The sequence below is a fragment of the Coenobita brevimanus genome, chromosome 95 (genome assembly GCF_032717465.1).
Source record: "Coenobita brevimanus isolate Jiangsu-jjx chromosome 95, ASM3271746v2, whole genome shotgun sequence".
NCBI classification, from domain to species: domain Eukaryota; kingdom Metazoa; phylum Arthropoda; class Malacostraca; order Decapoda; family Coenobitidae; genus Coenobita; species Coenobita brevimanus.
This window is the reverse complement of record NC_137048.1, coordinates 6,560,434-6,581,380: the sequence shown is the minus strand read 5'-3', so window position 1 is coordinate 6,581,380 and position 20,947 is coordinate 6,560,434. Positions and strand designations below refer to the sequence as shown.

Genomic DNA, 20,947 nt, shown 5'->3' with positions numbered 1-20,947 from the left:
ATATTTTTTCATTCTACGGTTTTAAGTCTAATTTCTTTATTAAACTGTTTTTTCTTTTACCCCTTTACCCTTTATTATTGAACTAATTTTAATTTTTCAAAGGAAGAGCAGAACTCCTCTCATGCAAACGAGAGCTGTTCTCATCGACTGGCAATAGATTGAACATTTTCACTCTTCCTTGCTACAAGTAGCTGCAGTCTTACCATAATCACGAAAATAAGCTACTCATTACTTTGTTGTTGTTACCGCCAAATAAGTTTTCTTCTGTTTAGGAGATTCTTTTCAAATTGGAGGACCTAAACTTAGCCTTAATTAATCTAAATACCAACAGCCTTTATAAGTTGGATGAGAAAAAGGTTCACGATAAGGATAATTGTACTACGACCACCACCATCACCACCACCACCACCACCACTACTACTACTACTACTACTTCTACTGCTGCTGCTGCTGCTGCTGCTGCTGCTGCTGCTAATATGTTTGTTCATCTATCACTTTATGTTCTATTTCTTTCTTCCTAGCAGCCATGTACGGCGGGACCCTGACTGCCGAACTAGCCCGTCCTGCCTATGAGCGGCCCATAGACTCCCTCAGCGACCTGCTCAACGCCGCACACAGCTACGCACCGTACCATCCAGTCGTCGTTCTAGGATCATCCAACGAGTACATTATTAAGGTATTGAAGTGTATCTTGGCTTATCCAGAGTGCGTGTTCCTATAGTACAGGGTGCTCCTTAAATAGCTCTTCTCTTATCGAACTTGAGCAAGGGGATTAGATGCAGCCTTCACTACCCTGTCTGAGCAGGAGAAGCCTTTCCTGAAGTGGAGAGGAAAAGTTGGTGGTTGAAAGAATAAAATATAAAAACAGTCCTCTGGCTTAGGGAATTTAGTCGAGGATAATATTTACAGTAATGGCGTCTGAAAAAAGTAACAGCTCCTAAATCACTTCAGTATGTTGACGTATTTTTATGTCTATTCCTGGTATAACAAGAGGATTTTGTTCTAGTTAGGGAAAACATAATGAAGTGGCTATACATGTGACTCCTCCATTTCAAAAAAGCTAAGCCTACGCTAAGCAAAATCGTCTGGTGTTAGTATGGATGAAGTACAATAAAGTAGGCGTCATCGTTGTGAGAAATCAGTGCAGTCACACCTCACCCTCTAGAGTACTTCATACTTATTTTACATAAATGAGCTTACCTGGTCACTACGATGAAGCCTTGTTCTGCTATATTCTTGCTGCCACCATGCGATAATTTTCAGGCTCAAATGTGTCCTAGTAGTGAAGGGCTTAATGAAGGCTACACCTAACCCCCTCCAGTTTGAAAAGTCTCTCCACAGTTGAACAGAATCGTCTGGACATAGCAAGAACATAGTGCAAAGTATGTCACCATCATGAAAACATTCATCAAAACTAATTCCACACTTTGCTCTTTAGCCCTTTTAGTACAAGAAGCTTTCCTTAGATTAATAAAATAGTTTGGCTGCAGGAAGAAGAACATCTTTCTATCTATAGCCAGACGCCAGAATCTCTTAAGGGATGGCCGTTTGTCTTTTAGTTAGTTAATTTACGGGGAGGGGCACTAACCCTCCGCCGACCCACTTACTGACACGTAAGGAACACGTACCGGTTGGTTATATGGTTACCACCCAGCTTTGTAAATGGCTTCCTGGTTTACAGGAAGCCATTTGGATATAAAGCCAGTTGAAAAGGAAAGAAGATTAATAAAAAGTGATATTAACGATGGAAGAAAGAGGAAGAGAGGAGGGCAGACAAAAAAGGAATGATAAAGGCAAACGAAAAAGTAGGCAGCATGCTGCCTATTTCTTCCTTCACATTTATCATCCCTTTTCTGTGTCTGCCCTCCTCTCTTCCTATTTCTCCCATCTATGCCGTAAATAATTTACGTAATCATCAGATGTCCGTTCAAACACTTTCACCTCAAGGATTTTCCCAAAAGCTTAATAAAATCATCCGACGGTAGCAAGAAGGAAATACATAAGTCATAGTACTCAAGGGAGCGCCATTTTTTTTTTTTTTTCAACTGTAGACACCTTAGCTTTTTTGCTCTTTTCCATTTTTCTTAACATTTGCGATGGAGGGGTGATAATTTTCGGCCAGTTTAAAGTCGACAGAGTACAGCAACAAAAACCTGTTTCCAGAAATCGGAGAGTGGCATATATAGGAAGGTCTGGGAGGTGTTCGATCCCACGGTGGGCTACGTCACTCATTTCTCTGAGGGCATTGAAAAGGTAAGACTTCTCCCACTTTGCTCTTCATCACGTACTTTTAAAATTCAGGTAAGAAGTTGCGTGGGAGGCTCTGCAGCATCTTTTCCTTAGCGATTAGTTTTGCATATTACTCTTTAGTATTATCTTGTATGCTGTTTATGTCGTTTCATTTTCAAACAAGCGAATACCGAGGTATAATGTCTAGGGTATTGAGGTGTGATGTTTAGACTACTGAAGTACAATGTTTAGAATATTGAAGTATAATGTTTAGAATATTGAGGTGTAGTGTCTATAATATTGAAGTATAATGTTCAGAATATTGAGGTATAATGTTTAGAATAGGTCACTAAGAATGAGATGAGACGAAGCCTCCAATGGCGCTCCAAAATCACTCCTATGGTAGAAGAAATACAAGTTGCCTCGGGAGGACAGGGCATAAATTTGGGAAATGAGAGATGAGGGAATTCTAAGTAAAAATAATGGTCTGTCAACATGTGTCCAAATCCCAACCGTTACGGAGCTACAGTTACTGATGTCCGTATGGGCGAAATGGTCTCCCTCATAATTCATCCTTCAGATCATCAATACTTATACTTGTAGCTCCGTAACGGTTGAGATTTGGACCCATGATGATACATGTATGAAATATTTTGTTTTGAATTCCCTCATCTTTCATTTCCCAGAGTAATGTCCTTTCCACCTGAGTAACCCTGCATGTAGCGGTTGCCTCAGAGCCTACAGGTATATCATTAACCTCTCTCATAACCCTGCCATGGCCAGGACAACTCTAGTATTCTGTTGCAGCTAAAGCCAGATAACTTCATTCAGCTGAGTGTGAGTGCAGCCTGGCAGTAGGGCAAGCGAAAGGACAGTAGAATGGCAGGGAGCGCCACTAAAACTGTAATATCTGAAACATTTAAAGCTATAGCGGATCTTTGCACATCGCTGGAAAACTTATAAAAAGTAACAGGCGTACTTTAATGACTGCTACGTATTCGCCACCATAAAGCCCCCCCCCCAAAAAAAAAAGTCAAACTAACACTATCATTTCGATAACCATTAAAGCTACGGTGGATATATGCACACCATCGAAACATTTGCGAAAAAAAAAAAAATAATGGAGTTACAGAGGCGGCTTTTCTCAAAAATCGCCAAGATATTGGCGAAAAAAAAGAGCCAAAACAGCTAATATGAACACCAAAACTGGATTATCTAGGGAACTAATAAAACTACAGTGAACATACACAGTTGGAAAGGTTACGGAAAGTAATAAGCGGTACGTAAGTAGCTTTTCTCAAAATTAGCCACCATATTGCCGAAAAAAGCTAAAACGTGCCACTCTCAGCACCAAAACTGGGTTATCACGACAAATATAAAAGCTACAGAGGACCTACGTACATCACTGGAAAGCTAAAATGACTACCCTGCTCGCTCGAATACGTTCTATATTTTCTAGCGTTGACGACCATTGCTTCATATTGGTATCATTAACTTCCTCTTGATCGAAACAACTCTAGTGGTTTCCTTCAGTGAACGCTAGACAATAATATCAAGCTGAGGGTAAGAGTAGGTGCCTGAGATTGTTAGTAGTGTTATCAGTATCCCTCTCATTGTCAGGCAGTTCTAGTATTCGGTTCTAACAATCACCAGACGATTTCAGTCAAGTTGCAGTCGGAAGTGCCTGGCAATATAATTATTTGAAAACGCCAGTTCTGCATCCCCTGTCCCTAGTTGGTGGAGGGATAGTAGGATTTTAGTGTCTTACTGCTCCTACCACATCCAGTGCAGTATGCCACAGCTTGTCAGATCTTAGCTTAGTAACCACACCACCTTCGTTAGTATTATTTTACCCTCCTCGCTTTCATGACATACAGTACCTCTGATTTTTTTTTGTTGCCAGACGATCTTCAGTTTTAAGGAGACGTCAAGCGGCGGAGGTTAGACAAAGCCTTCACAAATAATTTCGTGTAAATTGCCTCCCTACTTATATTAGAATATTTTCGTAATGGTTGACGATAGAACAAACGTATGGCAAAGGTTAAACCAACTGATTTTCAAAGTTCCTGACAATTACAGTTCTGCATATATTAATGACAAGTAGCGTTCCGAAGATGATGGGTATGGTGACAATAATGAAGATGACTGTGATGACTACATCGAAGATGATGATGATTCTCCATATATTCATGAGAAATTTATTAAAATGATGGTGATGATGATGATGATGATGATGATGATGATGGTGGTGGTGGTGGTGGCATTAGTGTATTCCTTGTCACTGTCTCCTGGAAGTAAGGTGATGATCATAATTACCGTTGATGATGATAATGATGATGATAGCCTCACCCCCAGGTACTAACAGGGCGGTACGTGTTCCTGAACGCCCTCTTCGGCTCCACCATCCAGACCGCTGCAAGAGGAAGGCACCGGTTCCACCTTGGCCGGGAGAGCTTCTATCCCCAAGGTTATGGGGTGGCATGCCCTCGGGGGTCACCATACACGCACCAGTTTGACATCATGTGAGTCACAACATGGCACCTCTTGTATCCCTCATCAGTACAATGACGTATTTTTAACCTCTTCAGTCTGGTGGTGTTTTAGTAAATTACTTTCCTACTTGCAGACGATGATCGATTCTCGTATTTGTGTTGTTGTTGTTGATTAACTCTGGTCTCTCTGGCCGAAAAAACTCGTAGACCACAGGTAACAACTGCTTGTGTGAAGCTATCCTACAAGTGACTGAGTCAGTAGAGAGGCGGTTTGTTGTCCCAGTGGATGCAGGTTCGAGTCCGGCCTGGGGCAGGGAACTGGTTCAAGGATTTGAATTTCGTTAATATAGACTTTTACTGATCTACCATAAGACCCGCTGACGTGTTGTAAAAACAGCTCCTTAATATCAATACACCAATCCTGTATGAGACAGCCCTAGCATGAATTCAATATGGACGGTGGGTGTTATTGCCGAAATGGTGACTTGTGTAGATGTATGGTACATAGGATGACTGCCGCACCTCAAGCAACGGGCTGTTAAAGCCTCTACTGAGAGTAGGACACATTAAAAAAAAAAAGAGTTTAGGAATCCAGCGTCCCCTTGTCCTGCAGTGCACGGTACCTAATGTGGACTGAAGCAAATACAGACACAAACATCCAGGCTTTTTTACCCAGCTTAGGGGAGACACCCGTGACCGTATGAATTAATAACTGCAGCCAACCCCTCTGGTGCACACATTTTCTCCCGCTCTGAATAAAATGGTTGGGATGTGATAACAATACAATGGTTTGGATGTGGTAACAATAAACTCAAAATACATCACTGGCTGAAGGGGTAACTGTTATTCTTGATCAGCCAGACACTTTCATTCAACATTGGAGGGGAGTCTGGTAGTGAAATCTCTCTCTCTCTCTTTCTCTCTCTCTCTCTCTCTCTCTCCAATACAATAACGATATCTTTTTGTTTTTTAAAAACCGTCAGACGATTTTATTCAGTTTGGAAAAGGCTTATCGAACTGGACAGGGTTAGATAAAGGCTTCATTTTTCTTTTACAAGAGGTCAATCGTTAGCTGAATAAAATCGTCTGGTGTTGGTCTGTTTAGCCTCTTCAGTCAGGTGACGTACTCTGTATTTTGTTCATTTTATCTCCAGACGATTTTCTTCAGCTAAGGAGAGACTTCAACCTTGGGGATTAGATGTAGTCCAGATTGGCCACATCAGTATGAGAGGGCCTTCCTAAACTAAATACAATCGTCTGGAGGCAGCAGAAATAAAGAAATTACCGGAATGAAGGGGTTAAAAAGAAGCGCGTCATTGTGGTGAAGGTGTAAACTCGCCAACAGGTGCCCTTCCCCTTTTCTTCTGGCCACAACCTCAACTTTTCCCCCCTAGTTCTGTATACTGTCAAACGATTTTATTTATTTATTCTAACTGCGAACTGACGATTTTTTCTTTTGCCTTTTCTGGCTATTGGGATACGTTTTTACTTTTTTCTATTCTGCCTAAAACGCTGCGATTTTTTTATTTCTTCTGACTGCTGTCGGATATATTATCTATCTATCTGTCTATCTGTCTGTCTGTCTATCTATCTATCTATCTATCTATCTGTCTAGTCATTCATTCATTCATCAGCCAATCCTACGTTGCCCCATTAGGAGCGTAGGAGCCCGGGGCTAGGCTTGTTGGTCCTGGCATTTAAGATGAGTGACCAGTCTTACTCATCCCTGAGTGGCATTACGTGAGCAATAAACCCCAACCACCCCTTGGATATAAACCACCTGCTCAATCCGATTGGAGCTCCGTAATTACCCACTAAACCACCACGCGCCAAAATTTGGTTATATGGTTACCACCCAGTGTAGTAAATGTTTTCCTGGTGTACAGGAAACCATTTGGCTTGTCACTCAGTGTAGTCACCCACAGGCAGAAGGAAGAGGAAAGTATGAAGGAAAGAATATACAGTATATATATATATACAGTATATATATACATATATATATATATATATATATATATATATATATATATATATATATATATATATATATATATATATATATGTATATATATATATATATATATATATATATATATATATATATATATATATATATATATATATATATATATATATATATATATATATATATATATATATATATTATCGGGTGGGCTGTGTAATTGTTTTGGTTTAACTTTCCAGTCTGATGGCCACTAGATTATATTTTTGCTATTCTCAGTCGATTTTATTTGGCCTAAATCGTAGCAAGTTGAAAGAGGTAAATCCCTCAGTAACCCCTTCACTACGACGAGATGGAGGCTTGAAATAATGCCTTTCGACAGCAACAGGGTTTTTCAAGAGGGCTATTTCTATCAAGAGTCAGTTTTCACACGAATACACTACCCAGTCTTATAATTTACCTCCACTTCCTCAAATATCCTGATATATGAGCAGGGATAAGGGAGGAAACCACACTTCATCCAAGACTTAGACCGTCACAAGAACAGAACTAGGTTTTATAATTAATATTTTTTTTTTTGAGAGTTGGATGTGCCAACAAATGTACCAACACATCGCTGGGAGAAAGCAGAACACAGCATTTTCCCAGGAAGATGTTCAATGGAGAACGTTTCAGAAAACATGTTAGGGGCAGCTGTGGCCTTATTCTTTTTCCCACTCAGGTTTCAGAGTCCTCGGCTATGGAAAGGGTGTCAACAGTTTTGCTGCGCTTGTTGTTCTGATTGCTGCCACATGATCTTTATGCTTTGTGACTACTGACAAACTCCTTTTCAAAACGTCCAGAACAGAGCTGATGACTGACTTTTACACTACCACAGGACGATTTTATACTTATACTAAAACGTAATAGAAATAACTGGAGTGAAATTGTGAATGAATAATTGATGACGTAGCCTTGAGGGGATATTCTCCCACATTAGGTGTGATCATCTGATCAGGTTAGGTACGGGTAAGGGGATGGGTCCACTTTGATGCGGCAGGGGTAAACCAGCTCTGTTGTTGGGCCCTACTGCGAATGTCACTGATTGCACTGCGCAGTTGACCCTCATGTGGTGTGGTCACTGTGGTGCGATGAGGTTCTGTCCCTTCTCCCTTTAGGGCTAAGATGCGAATGAATGTGTTTGTATGGATGAGTAAATTGGGAGTGTGTCGTCCTGTCTCGGCTACCTCCCTCTTTGAGGGAAGCAGCCTAGGTATGTATACAGATAGACTAAAACCACCAAATGATTTCGTTCTTTCTACCAGCTGACACTTGTGTTCTGATCATCAGAAGACTATTTCGAAAAAAAATATTGTCTTTTTACTACACCAGACGATTGTATGTTGAACTCCGACTACCAACGAACGATTTTTTCTCCTACTTACCACCAGATGATTTTGCTACTTATTATATCACCAGTCTAATTTACAGTTACAAAAGAATTACCTCCCCTACAAGAAAGAATGAATGTTGCCTCCCTTGCATCATTTTACAGATACTTTTGTGGCAAATGTTCAGAAGAAATTGCATCCATTGCACCACCTCACCACTCCTTCCTTCATGCTACACGGCCAACTGGTAGTGCTCGCGACTTGACTGTCGCGGTACCATACTGCAGGTCTTTTGCCTGTCAGAATTTCTTTATTCTCCGAGCGGGTTCTTTCTGGAACTCGTTTCCTCAGATTAGTTCCTCCCAGACTTCAAGCGACAGCAGCTCAAGTTCAGTTGTCACAGAATTTTATTTATTTATTTATTTAAAAAGATAACTAGATGTGATGTGAGAGGTGTAAGGCTGAGAGGAAGACCACGAATAGGATGGAAGGACAGTGTGAGGAGAGCGCTGGATGCGAGAGGGATGTCTGAGCAAGGAAGAGTGGCTGTGCGTGACAGAAATAAATGGAGAGAAATTGTGAATGAATAAGTGATGACACAGCCCTGAGGGGATATTCTCCCGCATTTGGTCTGATCAGCTAGTCAGGTCAGGTGCGGGTAAGGGGATGGGTCTGTTATGATGTGGCAGGGGTAAATCAGCTCTGCTGTCGGGCCCTGCTGCGGATGTCACTGATTGCATTGCGCAGTTGACCCTTGTGCGGTGTGGTGCGGTGAGGATCTGTCCGTTCTCCCCTTTGGGGCTAAGATGCGAATGAATGTGTTTGAATGGATGAGTAAATGGGGAGTGTGTCGTCCTGCCTCGGCTGCCTCCCTTTCCTTGGGGGAAGCAGCCTAGGTATATAGATAGATAGATTATTTATTTATTTTTTTATGAGTGGAGGTCACCTGCAATCTGGTGTGTGTATTTTTTCTTTTATTCAATTTGTTTTCCTTGTTCTGTTCATACTCTGTAAAAAAAAGTTATGTCCACAACCAGACAGTTATTTAACAGCTTTACCCACAGGCGATTACATTTGTCTTGCCCACCCCCTGATGATTATATACTTGTTCTGCCTACCCCTTGACGATTGTATATTTGTTCTGCCAACCCCTTGACGATTGTATATTTGGTCTGCCTACCCCCTGACGATTATGTATTTGCTCTGCCTACCCCTTGGCTGTAATATATTTGTTCTGCATACCCCCTGACGATTATATATTTGTTCTGCCTACCCCCTGACGAATACATATCTGTTCTGCCTACCCCCTGACGAATACCTATTTGTTCTGCCCACCCCATGACGATTATGTATTTGTTCTGCCTACCCCCTGACGATTATGTATTTGTTCTGCCTACCCCCTGACGATTATGTATTTGTTCTGCCTACCCCCTGACGATTATATACTTGTTCTGTCAACTACCTCACTGCTTTTATTTTATTCTGTCCCTTATTGATTATCGCCAGGCTATTTACCTTAATAAATGCTGGCTTTCTTTCCACCTCGTGTGGTTGAAGTTAGGCCCCTTCCTTCCCTCTCTTTAGTCTGTTATTATTCCTGACACTACTTGACAATCATATTGGCGTGGGAGACTTCTGAACTGGCTGTGTTACTACATAGCCCTCGTCAACACATATACTAATACAAGTCCTTCGTCAGCTGAGTAAATCTGTAGTGGTAGTAAGGATATGCTAAGAATTCGTTATCGTGAGAAGTAAGTGTTTGTCTTTATGTTGTCGTTTTTCGTCCTTGCTCTTGCTGGACGGTTTTGCTCTGACCGGGAACGGCTGTTCTTAGTAAAGTGTTTGGAGACAGTTTCATTTAGCCTCTTTAGGTCATTGACGTCTTCTCTACATCCATGCTTTTTATCACCAGACGATCATAGGAAGGAGTGATCTCTTATACCGAAGTGACCCTATTCTCTCTTATATCGACGTGACCCTATAATCTATACCCTTTTTACGCCAACTTAGCCTAGAATTGCCATCTCTCCAGCTCAATAACTGAGTCTTTAAAGGAGATTATAATTAGAATATGATGCTGGTCATGAGGAGATGCTATGGAATGAAAGTATTGTAGAGCCGTAGCATTGTCATTTTCTGCCACTGAACTACATGGAATAAGCTTGACACAGACAAAAATCTGGGCCAAGTGAAAGTGAACACCGTATAGTCACTTTACTGCAATGACGGAGTGTTAATCTTATTCCTACAACTGCCAGGCGAGTTTATTCAGCTCGGGAAGGGCCCCTCGTTGTGAAAGGGTGCGTGAAGGCGCTCTCAGACGTCTCTAGTTCAGTATGAGGCCTCTCTAGTTCGGTATGACTCTTCTATGCATAATTTAATCGTATGTAGATAGCAAGATGATAATGTGACATCAGTGTAGTGAAGGCTTAAAAGATGGGTACATATTCTACACACACACACACACACACACACACACACACACACACACACACACACACACACACACACACACACACACACACACACACACACACACACACACACACCAGCTAATCAACTAAGCAGCTACTCACCTCAACCTCGTGTGGTCCTCAGGGTGGGTCGGGCCGTCGGTGCAGGTCTGGTGCTGAAATGGGCACGGGATGAGGAAGCCAAGGTAACCTGTTATAATTCTATGGCCTTCTCCTCCGTTAACGAAAGCTCCCTAACACCTTTCCCTAGGCAATTAATTTGGCTTATTACACCTTACTCTCCTTTTCTGTGTCATATAAATCCCTCAAACATCGTCATAATCTGCACAAATAAAGAAAGAGAATTGTATTAACCAGCCATATTAAAAAATAAATCACTAAGGAAAAGGTGCTTGGAACCCTCCTTAGCCCACGAGAACACAGGCCTATAACTTTCTTCAGCTTAGAGTCCTTGATCAGATGACGATTTTTTCATTGTATTTTTGTGAACGTCAAACTTCTATGTACTGAAGGAGACCTCTCGTAGTTAGGGTTGCATGAAGGCTGTATATTATGACTCCTACTGTTGGGAAAGTCTCCACCAAAATGCCATAAGTCGATTACACCTCTTCCTCAGCTATCTATTTTAGATGTGGCTAGTTAATATACTTTTGTACCTTATTTATGCAAAGTATGGCGGTATTTGAAAGATTTAAGCAAAAGACGACTGTAACCTATAACAGCCGAAATAAATCGCTTTGAAAGAGGTGTTAGGGAGCGTTCTTAACCGACGAGAATGCGAGTCGGATTTAAAAAAAAAAAAAAAAAAAAAGTACTCGGATCAATGGGAATTAAGTTGTAAAAATGACTTATTTTTTTTTCACCCTTTTGATAAAACTTGTGATCTTGAGCATAATTTCCTTGTAAAATTTTTCTTTTCTCAGCGGATTCAGTAAGCATTATAACGTTCTTGAGGTTAGGTACGAATAAGACTGCTTGCATCTACTTGCATTTCCATTCCTACAGCATCGAGTCACTTCAAAACCAAAGTGTGAATACTGAAGTGACAGAATACGACCTGAGTGATTCATAATACAGCAGTTCACTAACTTAGTAGTGTTTATCACACAAATTGATTAAGGTCCTTTGAAGCGATAAAATATGAACCAATAATGTATTTTTCGAACAATATTTCTCTTCTTTGAAAACGTGGTTATCATAAAAATTAGTTAAGATCCTTCGAATATTAATGGCCATTTCACTAAAACTCGTGAGGTGAAGATGTGACTAACCCCAGATTTTGATTTATTAATGTTATCAACGGTGTGAGTAAAGTGGATTAGGCTTCTGTGTCTCACTTATAACAAGTTAAGCGTACACAGAGAGCCTATACCTCCGCTAATGCCTGTGTCAGCTAATTCAGATCGTCACCAAAAGTTCATAAACTCATCCTTGGCCCAAATATCCACAAGATTTTGAAATCCATGAATAACATTTTGAGACATCGTGTGGACAAACAAAGAAACCAGGAGAATACATAACCTCCACCAGCTTTCGATGGCGGAGGTAAATACGCTCTCATTAAGTCGACGTGTATATAAGCCACATTTCCTGCCCTCATCGGTTCAGTAAATACCTTCAGACGCTGTGGGTTTGTTTATACGTGGTCCTGTTAATTTTAAGGGCCATAAATCATCATTTCTTCTACTTCTTGTTCTTCTCCTTCTACCCCTCCTCCTCCTCTTCCTCCTCCTCCTCCTCCTCCTCCTTCTCTTCCTCCTCCTCCTCCTCCTCTTCCTGCTGCTTCTTCTTTTTTCTTCTCTTCTTGTTCTTGTTCATGTTCTTGTTCTTGTTCTTCTGATGATGATGGTGATTAGTAATAATAATAATGATAATAATAATAATAATAATAATAATAATAATAATAATAATAATAATAATAATATTATTATTATTATTATTATTATCATTATTATTATTACATTATTATTATTATTATTATTATTATTATTATTATTATTATTATTATTTATTTATTTATTTATTACCTCCGCCAAGGAGGTTATGTTTTCACCCCTGTCCCTTTATTTGTTGGATGGTTGGTTTGTGAGCAAGATTACACAAAAACTACTGGACGGATTTCCACGAAACTTGGTAGAAGAATGGGCCTTAGCCCAAAATACACTCCATTAAATTTTGATGCGGATCCGGATAAAGGTGCGGTTCCAGGATTTTTTTTTTTTTTCACTTTCTTTAACATCTCGAGATGGGGCGTTGGCAGAGGTATACGCTCTACTGAGTGCCATTCTAGTTATTATTATTATTATTATTATTATTATTATTTTTTTTATTATTAGTTTTATTAATCATTGTCATTATTATTATTCCCAGGTGTCAAAGGCTGGGGTTAAGGAAGGAAAGGAGACTGGAGCCATCACCCTGGTTCACCTCCAGGCTGCCTTTTTCCTGCTGCTCCTGGGCCACTGTGTTGCTGGGATGGCCCTTTTAATGGAAAGAAAACGACATCCACGGTGTTCAGTGTTCACCCACAGACATAAACACTAGACTCTCTGTCTGCACGTCAATGAAACCTGATTTTTATACGTCTTTCCAGTAACATGTCAACTCCTCTTTCTTAGATCACTTAAATTTATGTCCTGAGATTCGATTCTTCATTTTAACACCTAACTGTCTGTCTCTTTTTTTCCACTACTTATAAAGAAAACGTTTGTTCTTTTCTAGTCCGTCAGGTTTTCGCTGAATAAAAAGGATACTTCTTTAAACCAGACAGGCGGTGAAATGTTACTTAGCCCACAAGCGTTTACAGAGCACATGTACAAAATAAAAATCTGTGTGTGTGTGTGTGTGTGTGTGTGTGTGTGTGTGTGTGTGTGTGTGTGTGTGTGTGTGTGTGTGTGTGTGTGTGTGTGTGTGTGTGTGTGAATTTGCACCCACAATACATAAGAACTAAGGGACAGCACAGTACAAGACAAAACAAACAGCAACAGACGGTCCTTTTGAGAAGGTTTGTTTACAGTAAGTTATTCCATAAGTTATAACTTAGAGAACAAGGCAGGAAGAGTCCCTTTACCCATCGCATCCTTTAGGCGAAGTAGATCGTATAAACAGAAGGCTATCATGCATCACTGAAGAGCTGTCAATGCAAATCTGAGTGAAAAGAATGGCTGGAAAACATACTCTATCACAACCTGTAAGGTAAAATAACAAAGTAGATATTACGTGTATAGGCATGTTGCTCTGTGGGTTTTCCTTCATGACGTGTGCAGAAAATGTTGTACGTTAGAAATAAGGTTGATAATTCTTAGCTAGGGGTTAGTAGACAAATATATTTCCAACGTTTTCATTGTATCACGACTTACCTCACTGAAAGGCAGTTTGTTTCAAATGTTTACAACTGTATGTGACTGGAAACCTTGGTATAATTCGACTGGTCCGCCGCCATATATTTTTCTGCTGCCATTTTATCGTGTCTTTAATAAAATTTGTATATCTTGACTGAATTCCCTAGAAGTTTTATCGGTTAAGGTAAAGAGATTCATTTTTTTAAATTCTCCTCGTATGATTTGTTTATAACTTAGGTAACATTTTGTCAACCTTCCCTGTACTGTACTCTCGAGTTTCTCCCTGTCTCTTTTGTAAAAAGGTGATAAGAAGTGATCACAATGGCGTAAATATACTAGAGAATAATACAACTTGAGAATATTCTAACTTGGCAATATTCGATTGCACTATGAACCGATTTATAAAAAACAAAGCTTCTGTACTCCAATGTCTTGGTCTCAGATCTTTAGTAATTGTAAGTCCCTTTTTTTTTTTTTCCATTGTTTACATTTGGGTTTAGAATAATTTTTCCATTGTTAGTGACGATGACCAGCAGTTTTAGTTTACCAGCTCTGAAATCAGATTGCCGTTGTTTGGGGCCAAAGTTAATAAACGATTCGCTGAATCACCTGCTTTTGTAAAGTTAAATCAGATCTGTTGGAAAATTTTCTCTTGTTAGTAAATCTGTCTATTTTACAATGTACGCTTTCTCCACTTTTATCTCTGTACATTAAAATAAAATAGGACCAAACACCAAGCCCTGTGGCACCGCATCCATGATGATCCTCCAGTTTGCGTCTTTGTCATTACAGTAGTTAGACTCGTTCTTTCACGTCCTGCACGCCAGTGTTCAGTCCACCATAGCACACTGTCACTGAAACCACGTGCTGTTAGCATCTAAATTGTAAGGAGCTTAAATGATCGCCTCTTGAAAATCTAAGCAGACAGTGCCAATGAATATTCCCTCACCATGCACATTCTTTACAGAACTGAAAATTCCTGGAGATTAAAAAGGCAAAAACTATTTTTCAGAAAACCAGGTTGCGCTGCTTTCACGAGATTATCTTTCTAAGTGTTTGTCAAACTCGTTTCTGATAAGTTTTAATCAAACTGGAAGCCACGGATGTCAAGCTAAGTGCATGTGAATATCGGAGTGTGGTAGATAAGCATGAAAACCTTCCACTCATTTCATGTAGTGCTTACTTTAGGTCACTCTGCACTGAGTGACAAGCCATGTGGTTTCTCGTAAACCATTAAACCGTTTACTATGTTGGGTGATATATAATACCATATGGCACCAGGTGGTTTAGTGGGGAGCCATCCGGTATTAACTCTAAACGTGTCAGCTAATTTCGTACGATTTCAATGAGATTCGGCACATGCATAGGGGACTATGAGAGATAAAGATCGTTACCACAGAACTGAAAATAGGACGATTAGTTTTCGAATTAGGTACAAATTAGGGTAAACTAAATACCATTTCTAAAAATCGAGTTAGTCAGGGTGATAAAGAAGTATATTAAGTCGGGGAGTGAAAGATAAAAATGGTAGATTGATGGTGGAGAAGGGAGAAAAAATGAGCAGATGGAGAGAACACTTAAGGAAATGATGAACACAGAGAATGAAAGTAATGCGAGTATAAGTGGCTGGGGAATGGCTGGGAGAAAGAGGGAGGTGAGACGAAAGGAAGAAATCAGTAGGATGGAAGTAGTGGAAGCACTGAAGAAAGTCAAAATGGGAAAAGCCCTATAGTCTCACCAATCTAAAACCTAGGTTTGGGTGGAGTCTAGCCGGGGATTTCCCGGCGTACAGCGTTGCCTTGTTTCCTATACTCTCATTGGCTAGTGGCTGACCTGACACCGTTAGAGTTCGTCCGCTCCCATCTCGCCACTTGGCCTGACATGACTTCACCCACTTCTGTGTGTGTGTGTGTGTGTGTGTGTGTGTGTGTTTGTGTATGTGTGTGTGTGTAAAGACAAACTAGTGTAAGTTATAAATATAATCAAAATAATGAATTTAAAAGTCGCATTCTCTCTCTCTCATATAATTTATGATTTTTTACCTGGTTATAGCCTTTAAATTACACTCTACATATTAAAACTTAGACTTTCTTTCCACACCACCCAAGAGGTAAAAGTCACGGCGCGTTTTTTTTTTTTTTTTTTTTTTGAAGAGGTTTCCCCGATAGGCCTATTCCTCTTCTCTTACAGCATGTAAGAAATTATCATGAATCCTCCTCATCAGAAGAGGTGAGAGTGATTTTCTTGGGAGACGTAAACTCTGGAGAGTTGTTTTCTTCATTATCTCTTGTTTCTCTGCGTATTGCTTCAATCCTGCTCTTGCTAAGTCCTGTTGCTGCAGCTGTTCGATGAATTGCCCTTGACACATCATCGAAAATTCCTCCGTACTGCTTCTCCTGCAGAAAATACTGGCTTACGTTGAAGGCCATTTCTTTGGCTTGACTATGTAGATGCGAGCGAGTTGGCGTAGCTGCCATTGTGTCTGCATCAACATAGAAAGTGAATAGTGGAAGCACCTGACAGAAGCTTAAATCTCCCTCCAATGGATTAACTCCCAGTATGGGCCTGGTGTTGCCGCTCGTGAGTGTTTTAACTTATTTATTTCTATTAAGAAAATAGCGTATGTTCTACTGATTCCTTCAAATTATATTATAAACGTAATTGTTACATTACTTACCCAACTTAGAACTACCGTGAAAGTCGGTAAAAGTAACTACATATTTTTCAGCACCACTGTAAAATATGTATGCCACGTTTCTTTATTGATGTACAAGAGCCATATGCATTACACGTTTACCTTCCTTTTATATGCTAGAATACTTACGTTTATATTGTATTAGTATGTGTGTACCTATCTGTGATGCCTATTACATATATAACAGAATCTACTCATCGCTCGTTTAGGAAGTATGGCATGGCTGCACCCAGCGCCAGACTCCACCCAAACCTGGGTTTAAGATTGGTGAGACTATAGGAACTGATGGAGTGTGTGGTGAAATGCTGAAATCATGGGGGAGATATAGCATTAGATTGGATGAGGAAGATGTGCAGATTGGCCTGGGAGGTAGGTAAAGTCCCGGAGGATTTGAAGTCAGGGATAATTATTCCCCTGTGCAAGGAAAATAGGGAAAAAGAAGTGTGTGGTAATCACAGGGGCATTTGTCTTCTCAGTGTATTAGGAAAAGTATATGGCAGGATACTTAGTGGCAGAGATATGGAAATAACAGAAATTAGTTGAAGAAGAACAGGGAGGTCTTAGAAAGGAGGGAGGTTGTGTAGATCAGATATTCATTCTTAGGTCTTCAGTAGAAACGTCTCTAGAGAAGGGAAAGAAGTTGTATGCGGCTTTCATGGATTTGGAGAAAGCACATGGCAGGGTGGATAGACAAGGAATGTGGAAAGTATTAAGAATATATGGAGTAAATGGGAAGTTGTTGAATGCTGTGAAGAGTATGTATGAGGGTGCTAAGGCTGCAGTGCATGTGGATAGTGAACTGAATTAATTTTTCTATTTGAATTTTGGATTGAAACAGGGATGTGCCATGTCCCCATTGTTGTTGAATGTTGTATATGGGTGAGGTTATAAAAGAGGTACAAGGTAGGGCAGTGGATGTTGGAGCGACCGTAATGAGAGAGGGTAGTGTTTGGAAACTGTACTGTTGTTTGCAGATGATACTGTATTGTTATATGAAGACGATGGGGAACTGCATGGCATGGTGAACGAGTTTGGGAATGTGTGTAAGAAACGAAATCTAAAGGTGAATATAAGGAAGAGTAAAGTTGTGATCTTCGAGAGAAGTGAAGCCACTGAATGTACAGTGAGGCTGGATGAAGAGGAAATGGAAAATGTGAGTGAGTTTAAGCACTTGAGTAGTGTGATGAATAAGGATGGAAGTTTAGAGGGTGAAGTGCATGAATGGGTACAACAGAGAAGAAAGGTTGCTGGTTTCTTGAAAGCTGTGATAAGGAACAGGAAAGTGCGCATGTAAGTAAAAAAGTCGCTGCATGACAGTATTGTGGTACCAACCCTAACGTATGAAAGTGAAGCTTGGATCTTGGAAGGGCACAAATCAAGAATGAGAGCAGTGGAATGAGTTATTAGAGAGGAACCTGTGGAGTTACGGGGAGAGACAGACTGATAACCGAGGAAATAAAGGAGTGTTGTGGTGCTGAAGTGGAGTGAAATAAAGCGTTAGGAGAAATGCATTGAGATGGTTTGGCCATGTGGGGAGGTTGGAGAGCGAGAGACTAACGAGGCGAGTGTATGCGAGTGAGGTGGAACGGGGTGGGGAGTGCGGGGGAGGCCGAGGATGACATGGAGGGATGGAGTGGAGAGGTATATGAGAGGGGTGTGTGAACTGGGAGCAGGGCAGTGATATGACGCTGGACAGGGCGACATGGAAGCGATTTGTTATGTGGCCACCCCTTACGGGATTGAGACGTCTGGCAATTGGTAGACAGATGAAAAAGAGACGTAAATGTGCACGTTAACGAATTCGTGTGATACTTAGAACTGGTATGAGTATTAATAGTGTGACTGGGAGCGGTAGAAATGGGAGTATTAAGGAATATGTGTGATTATACGTGGGTTGTGTAAACGGGATAGGATAAGAAACAGAAACTTGTAAAGAATGTGGAGTAACGAAGTCTACTGCTGAAAGGATAAATATTTGTGCTTAGGCGGTATCGTTACACAAGGAGAATGGAAATGAACATGTTGGTGACAAGGATAAGTATGGCTGATTCCAAGGGCAGTAGCAGCTGTGGTAGGCAAATAGGACGAATTACTGTGGTAAATGAAGGTGCAAATAAATGAGGTATGAAGGTTAAAGCAAAATTGTTGACGAGGGAAATAAAGTAGACAGAATAGGCCTGTAAAGATTGCCAACAACTCCAAGGGAATACGAAAATTTCTTTATACAGCTACAGTACATTGATAAACCATCCTGCAAATTTTTGAGTTTATATGGTTTGACCTGTGATCCCATAGATGTTCTGGAAATGTTTCGATTAATAAAAAAGGGCATTTAGGGGTATTTGTCCAGAAAACAGTTGTACGAAGTTTAAAGCAAACTGTAACAAAGAAATACACCAAACGAAAAGAAGAACTGGAAAAATGAAAGAACGAAATGAACTGAATAAATAAATTAATGTGGGTTTTACAGACGTTTCTGCCAAGACTGGTAATGTAAATGCCGGTCGACAGAGGAAGATGAGAAAAATAGTATCAGACAAAAAAGATGCAATAGGTCCCGACGAAAATGGGTTGTAATAATTACAGTTACAATGATTTAAGAGGACCATGTCTCTGCTGCCGTGTCCTAAGCCCCCTACTTCACTACGACAAAAAGTAGAAAAGCAGGGGACCTGGAAAATTTGAAAATAGAGTAGGTGTCCACCATAATGTGGAAGCGTAAGTTTTTAGAGTGATACACAAAATAAGCGCTACACCCCGTTCTTAATACAGTAGCCAATTGCTGGTCTCAACCCCTCAGACATTATAAAACACATTTTTAATCATTTGGTTTGTGTGCTAGAATTCAGAATTTAAAAAACTTAAACAATGAAATGGTTATATGATCATTTCTATTCATAATTCTCCTTTTGTGTTTCTCGTATTCCTGAATTAATCTCACCACTTGTACAGAACACTGCTTAAGAACAGTACGACTTGGTCATTCCATGCAGATACAGAATTTTATCTTTTGTTCTTGGAACCGATTTGTGTGGATATTGGATGTAAAATGTAGTGTCTATTAGAAATTATATGAACATGTAATCTAACAGGGTGTCACTGGAGGGAATGGCATAATTTTGGGAAGTGAAAGATGAGCAGATTCCATGCATATAACACCCTATCAATATATGTCCATCCTCAGCCGTTACAAGCCTACAGTTGCTGATGACCTCATGGGCGAGAATGGTCTTCATAATTCTCCCAGAGGGTCATCAGTAAATGTAGCTCTGGTACGGCAGAGATTTGAACACATTTTGATAGGGCACAACTTCTAATTCACTCATCTATCATTTCCCAAAGATATGTCCTTTCCTCCCGGAATTATATATATATATATATATATATATATATATATATATATATATATATATATATATATATATATATATATATATACATATATATATATATAAAGCAAAACCAAGGACGCTTTAGACATAATTTCATGATGAGCTGATCATCATCCATGTGTAAAATGATGATTGCGTAATGCGCACAGAATGCTGGACAGCCTGTGTGATGTAACCATTGACAAATATACGAGCATGCTGTACCAACAAATGAACGGGAGGCTGATTCTAGGTTGGGACAAGAAACAGTGTGATTATATATATATATATATATATATATATATATATATATATATATATATATATATATATATATATATATATATATACAGGATATACAGTATATACAGTATATATATATATATATATATATATATATATATGTATATATATATATATATATATATATATATATATATATATATATATATATATATATATATATATATATATATATATATATATATATATATACATATATATATATATATATATATATATATATATATATATATATATATATATATATATATATATATATATATATATATATATGTAAGTATTTCTGACTGAAACAGCTCTGGCCTGTACTCAATATGGATGATGGGTACCAGCGCCGGAGCGGTTGTGTACGATTTCTGGTACTGTACCTTGTAGGTCTCAGGTAACGGTCCGTCAAGTCTATGTGCAGACGGCGAAGAAGTAATATGATGTGTCGGCATTCATTTATGCAGCCTGCCTTTGAGTCTAGAGCTTAGTGTATTGATGGTTGGACATTGAATGTTTCAAGCTCAGCGAGAAGTAACGCACTGGGAAAATACTCCCTCTTAGCATCACTTTCACAGAGGTGTACTGGTATGCCCGAGACAGGAGTTACATTACTTCACAATATTTATCGATGCACTTACGATTATATTTTGACTTGTGAAAGCTTTACCTCGTAAAAACGATTTTAAGAACGCATGATCACGAGCACATGGAACATCAG

The 20,947-nt window shown here is 39.6% G+C and overlaps 1 protein-coding gene across 1 annotated transcript in view; it reads left to right on the top strand.

Annotated features, from left to right (window-relative positions):
* Positions 1-19,884, top strand: part of LOC145413185 (glutamate receptor ionotropic, delta-1-like) — a 55,029-nt gene extending 35,145 nt beyond the window's left edge. Inside the window, exons 8-11 of the mRNA XM_080282910.1 lie at positions 522-676; positions 2,164-2,253; positions 4,585-4,751; positions 19,752-19,884. Coding sequence (XP_080139036.1) covers positions 522-676; positions 2,164-2,253; positions 4,585-4,751; positions 19,752-19,884 — 545 coding nt within the window. The remainder of the gene's footprint in view (positions 1-521; positions 677-2,163; positions 2,254-4,584; positions 4,752-19,751) is intronic.
* The last annotated feature ends 1,063 nt before the right edge of the window (positions 19,885-20,947 follow it).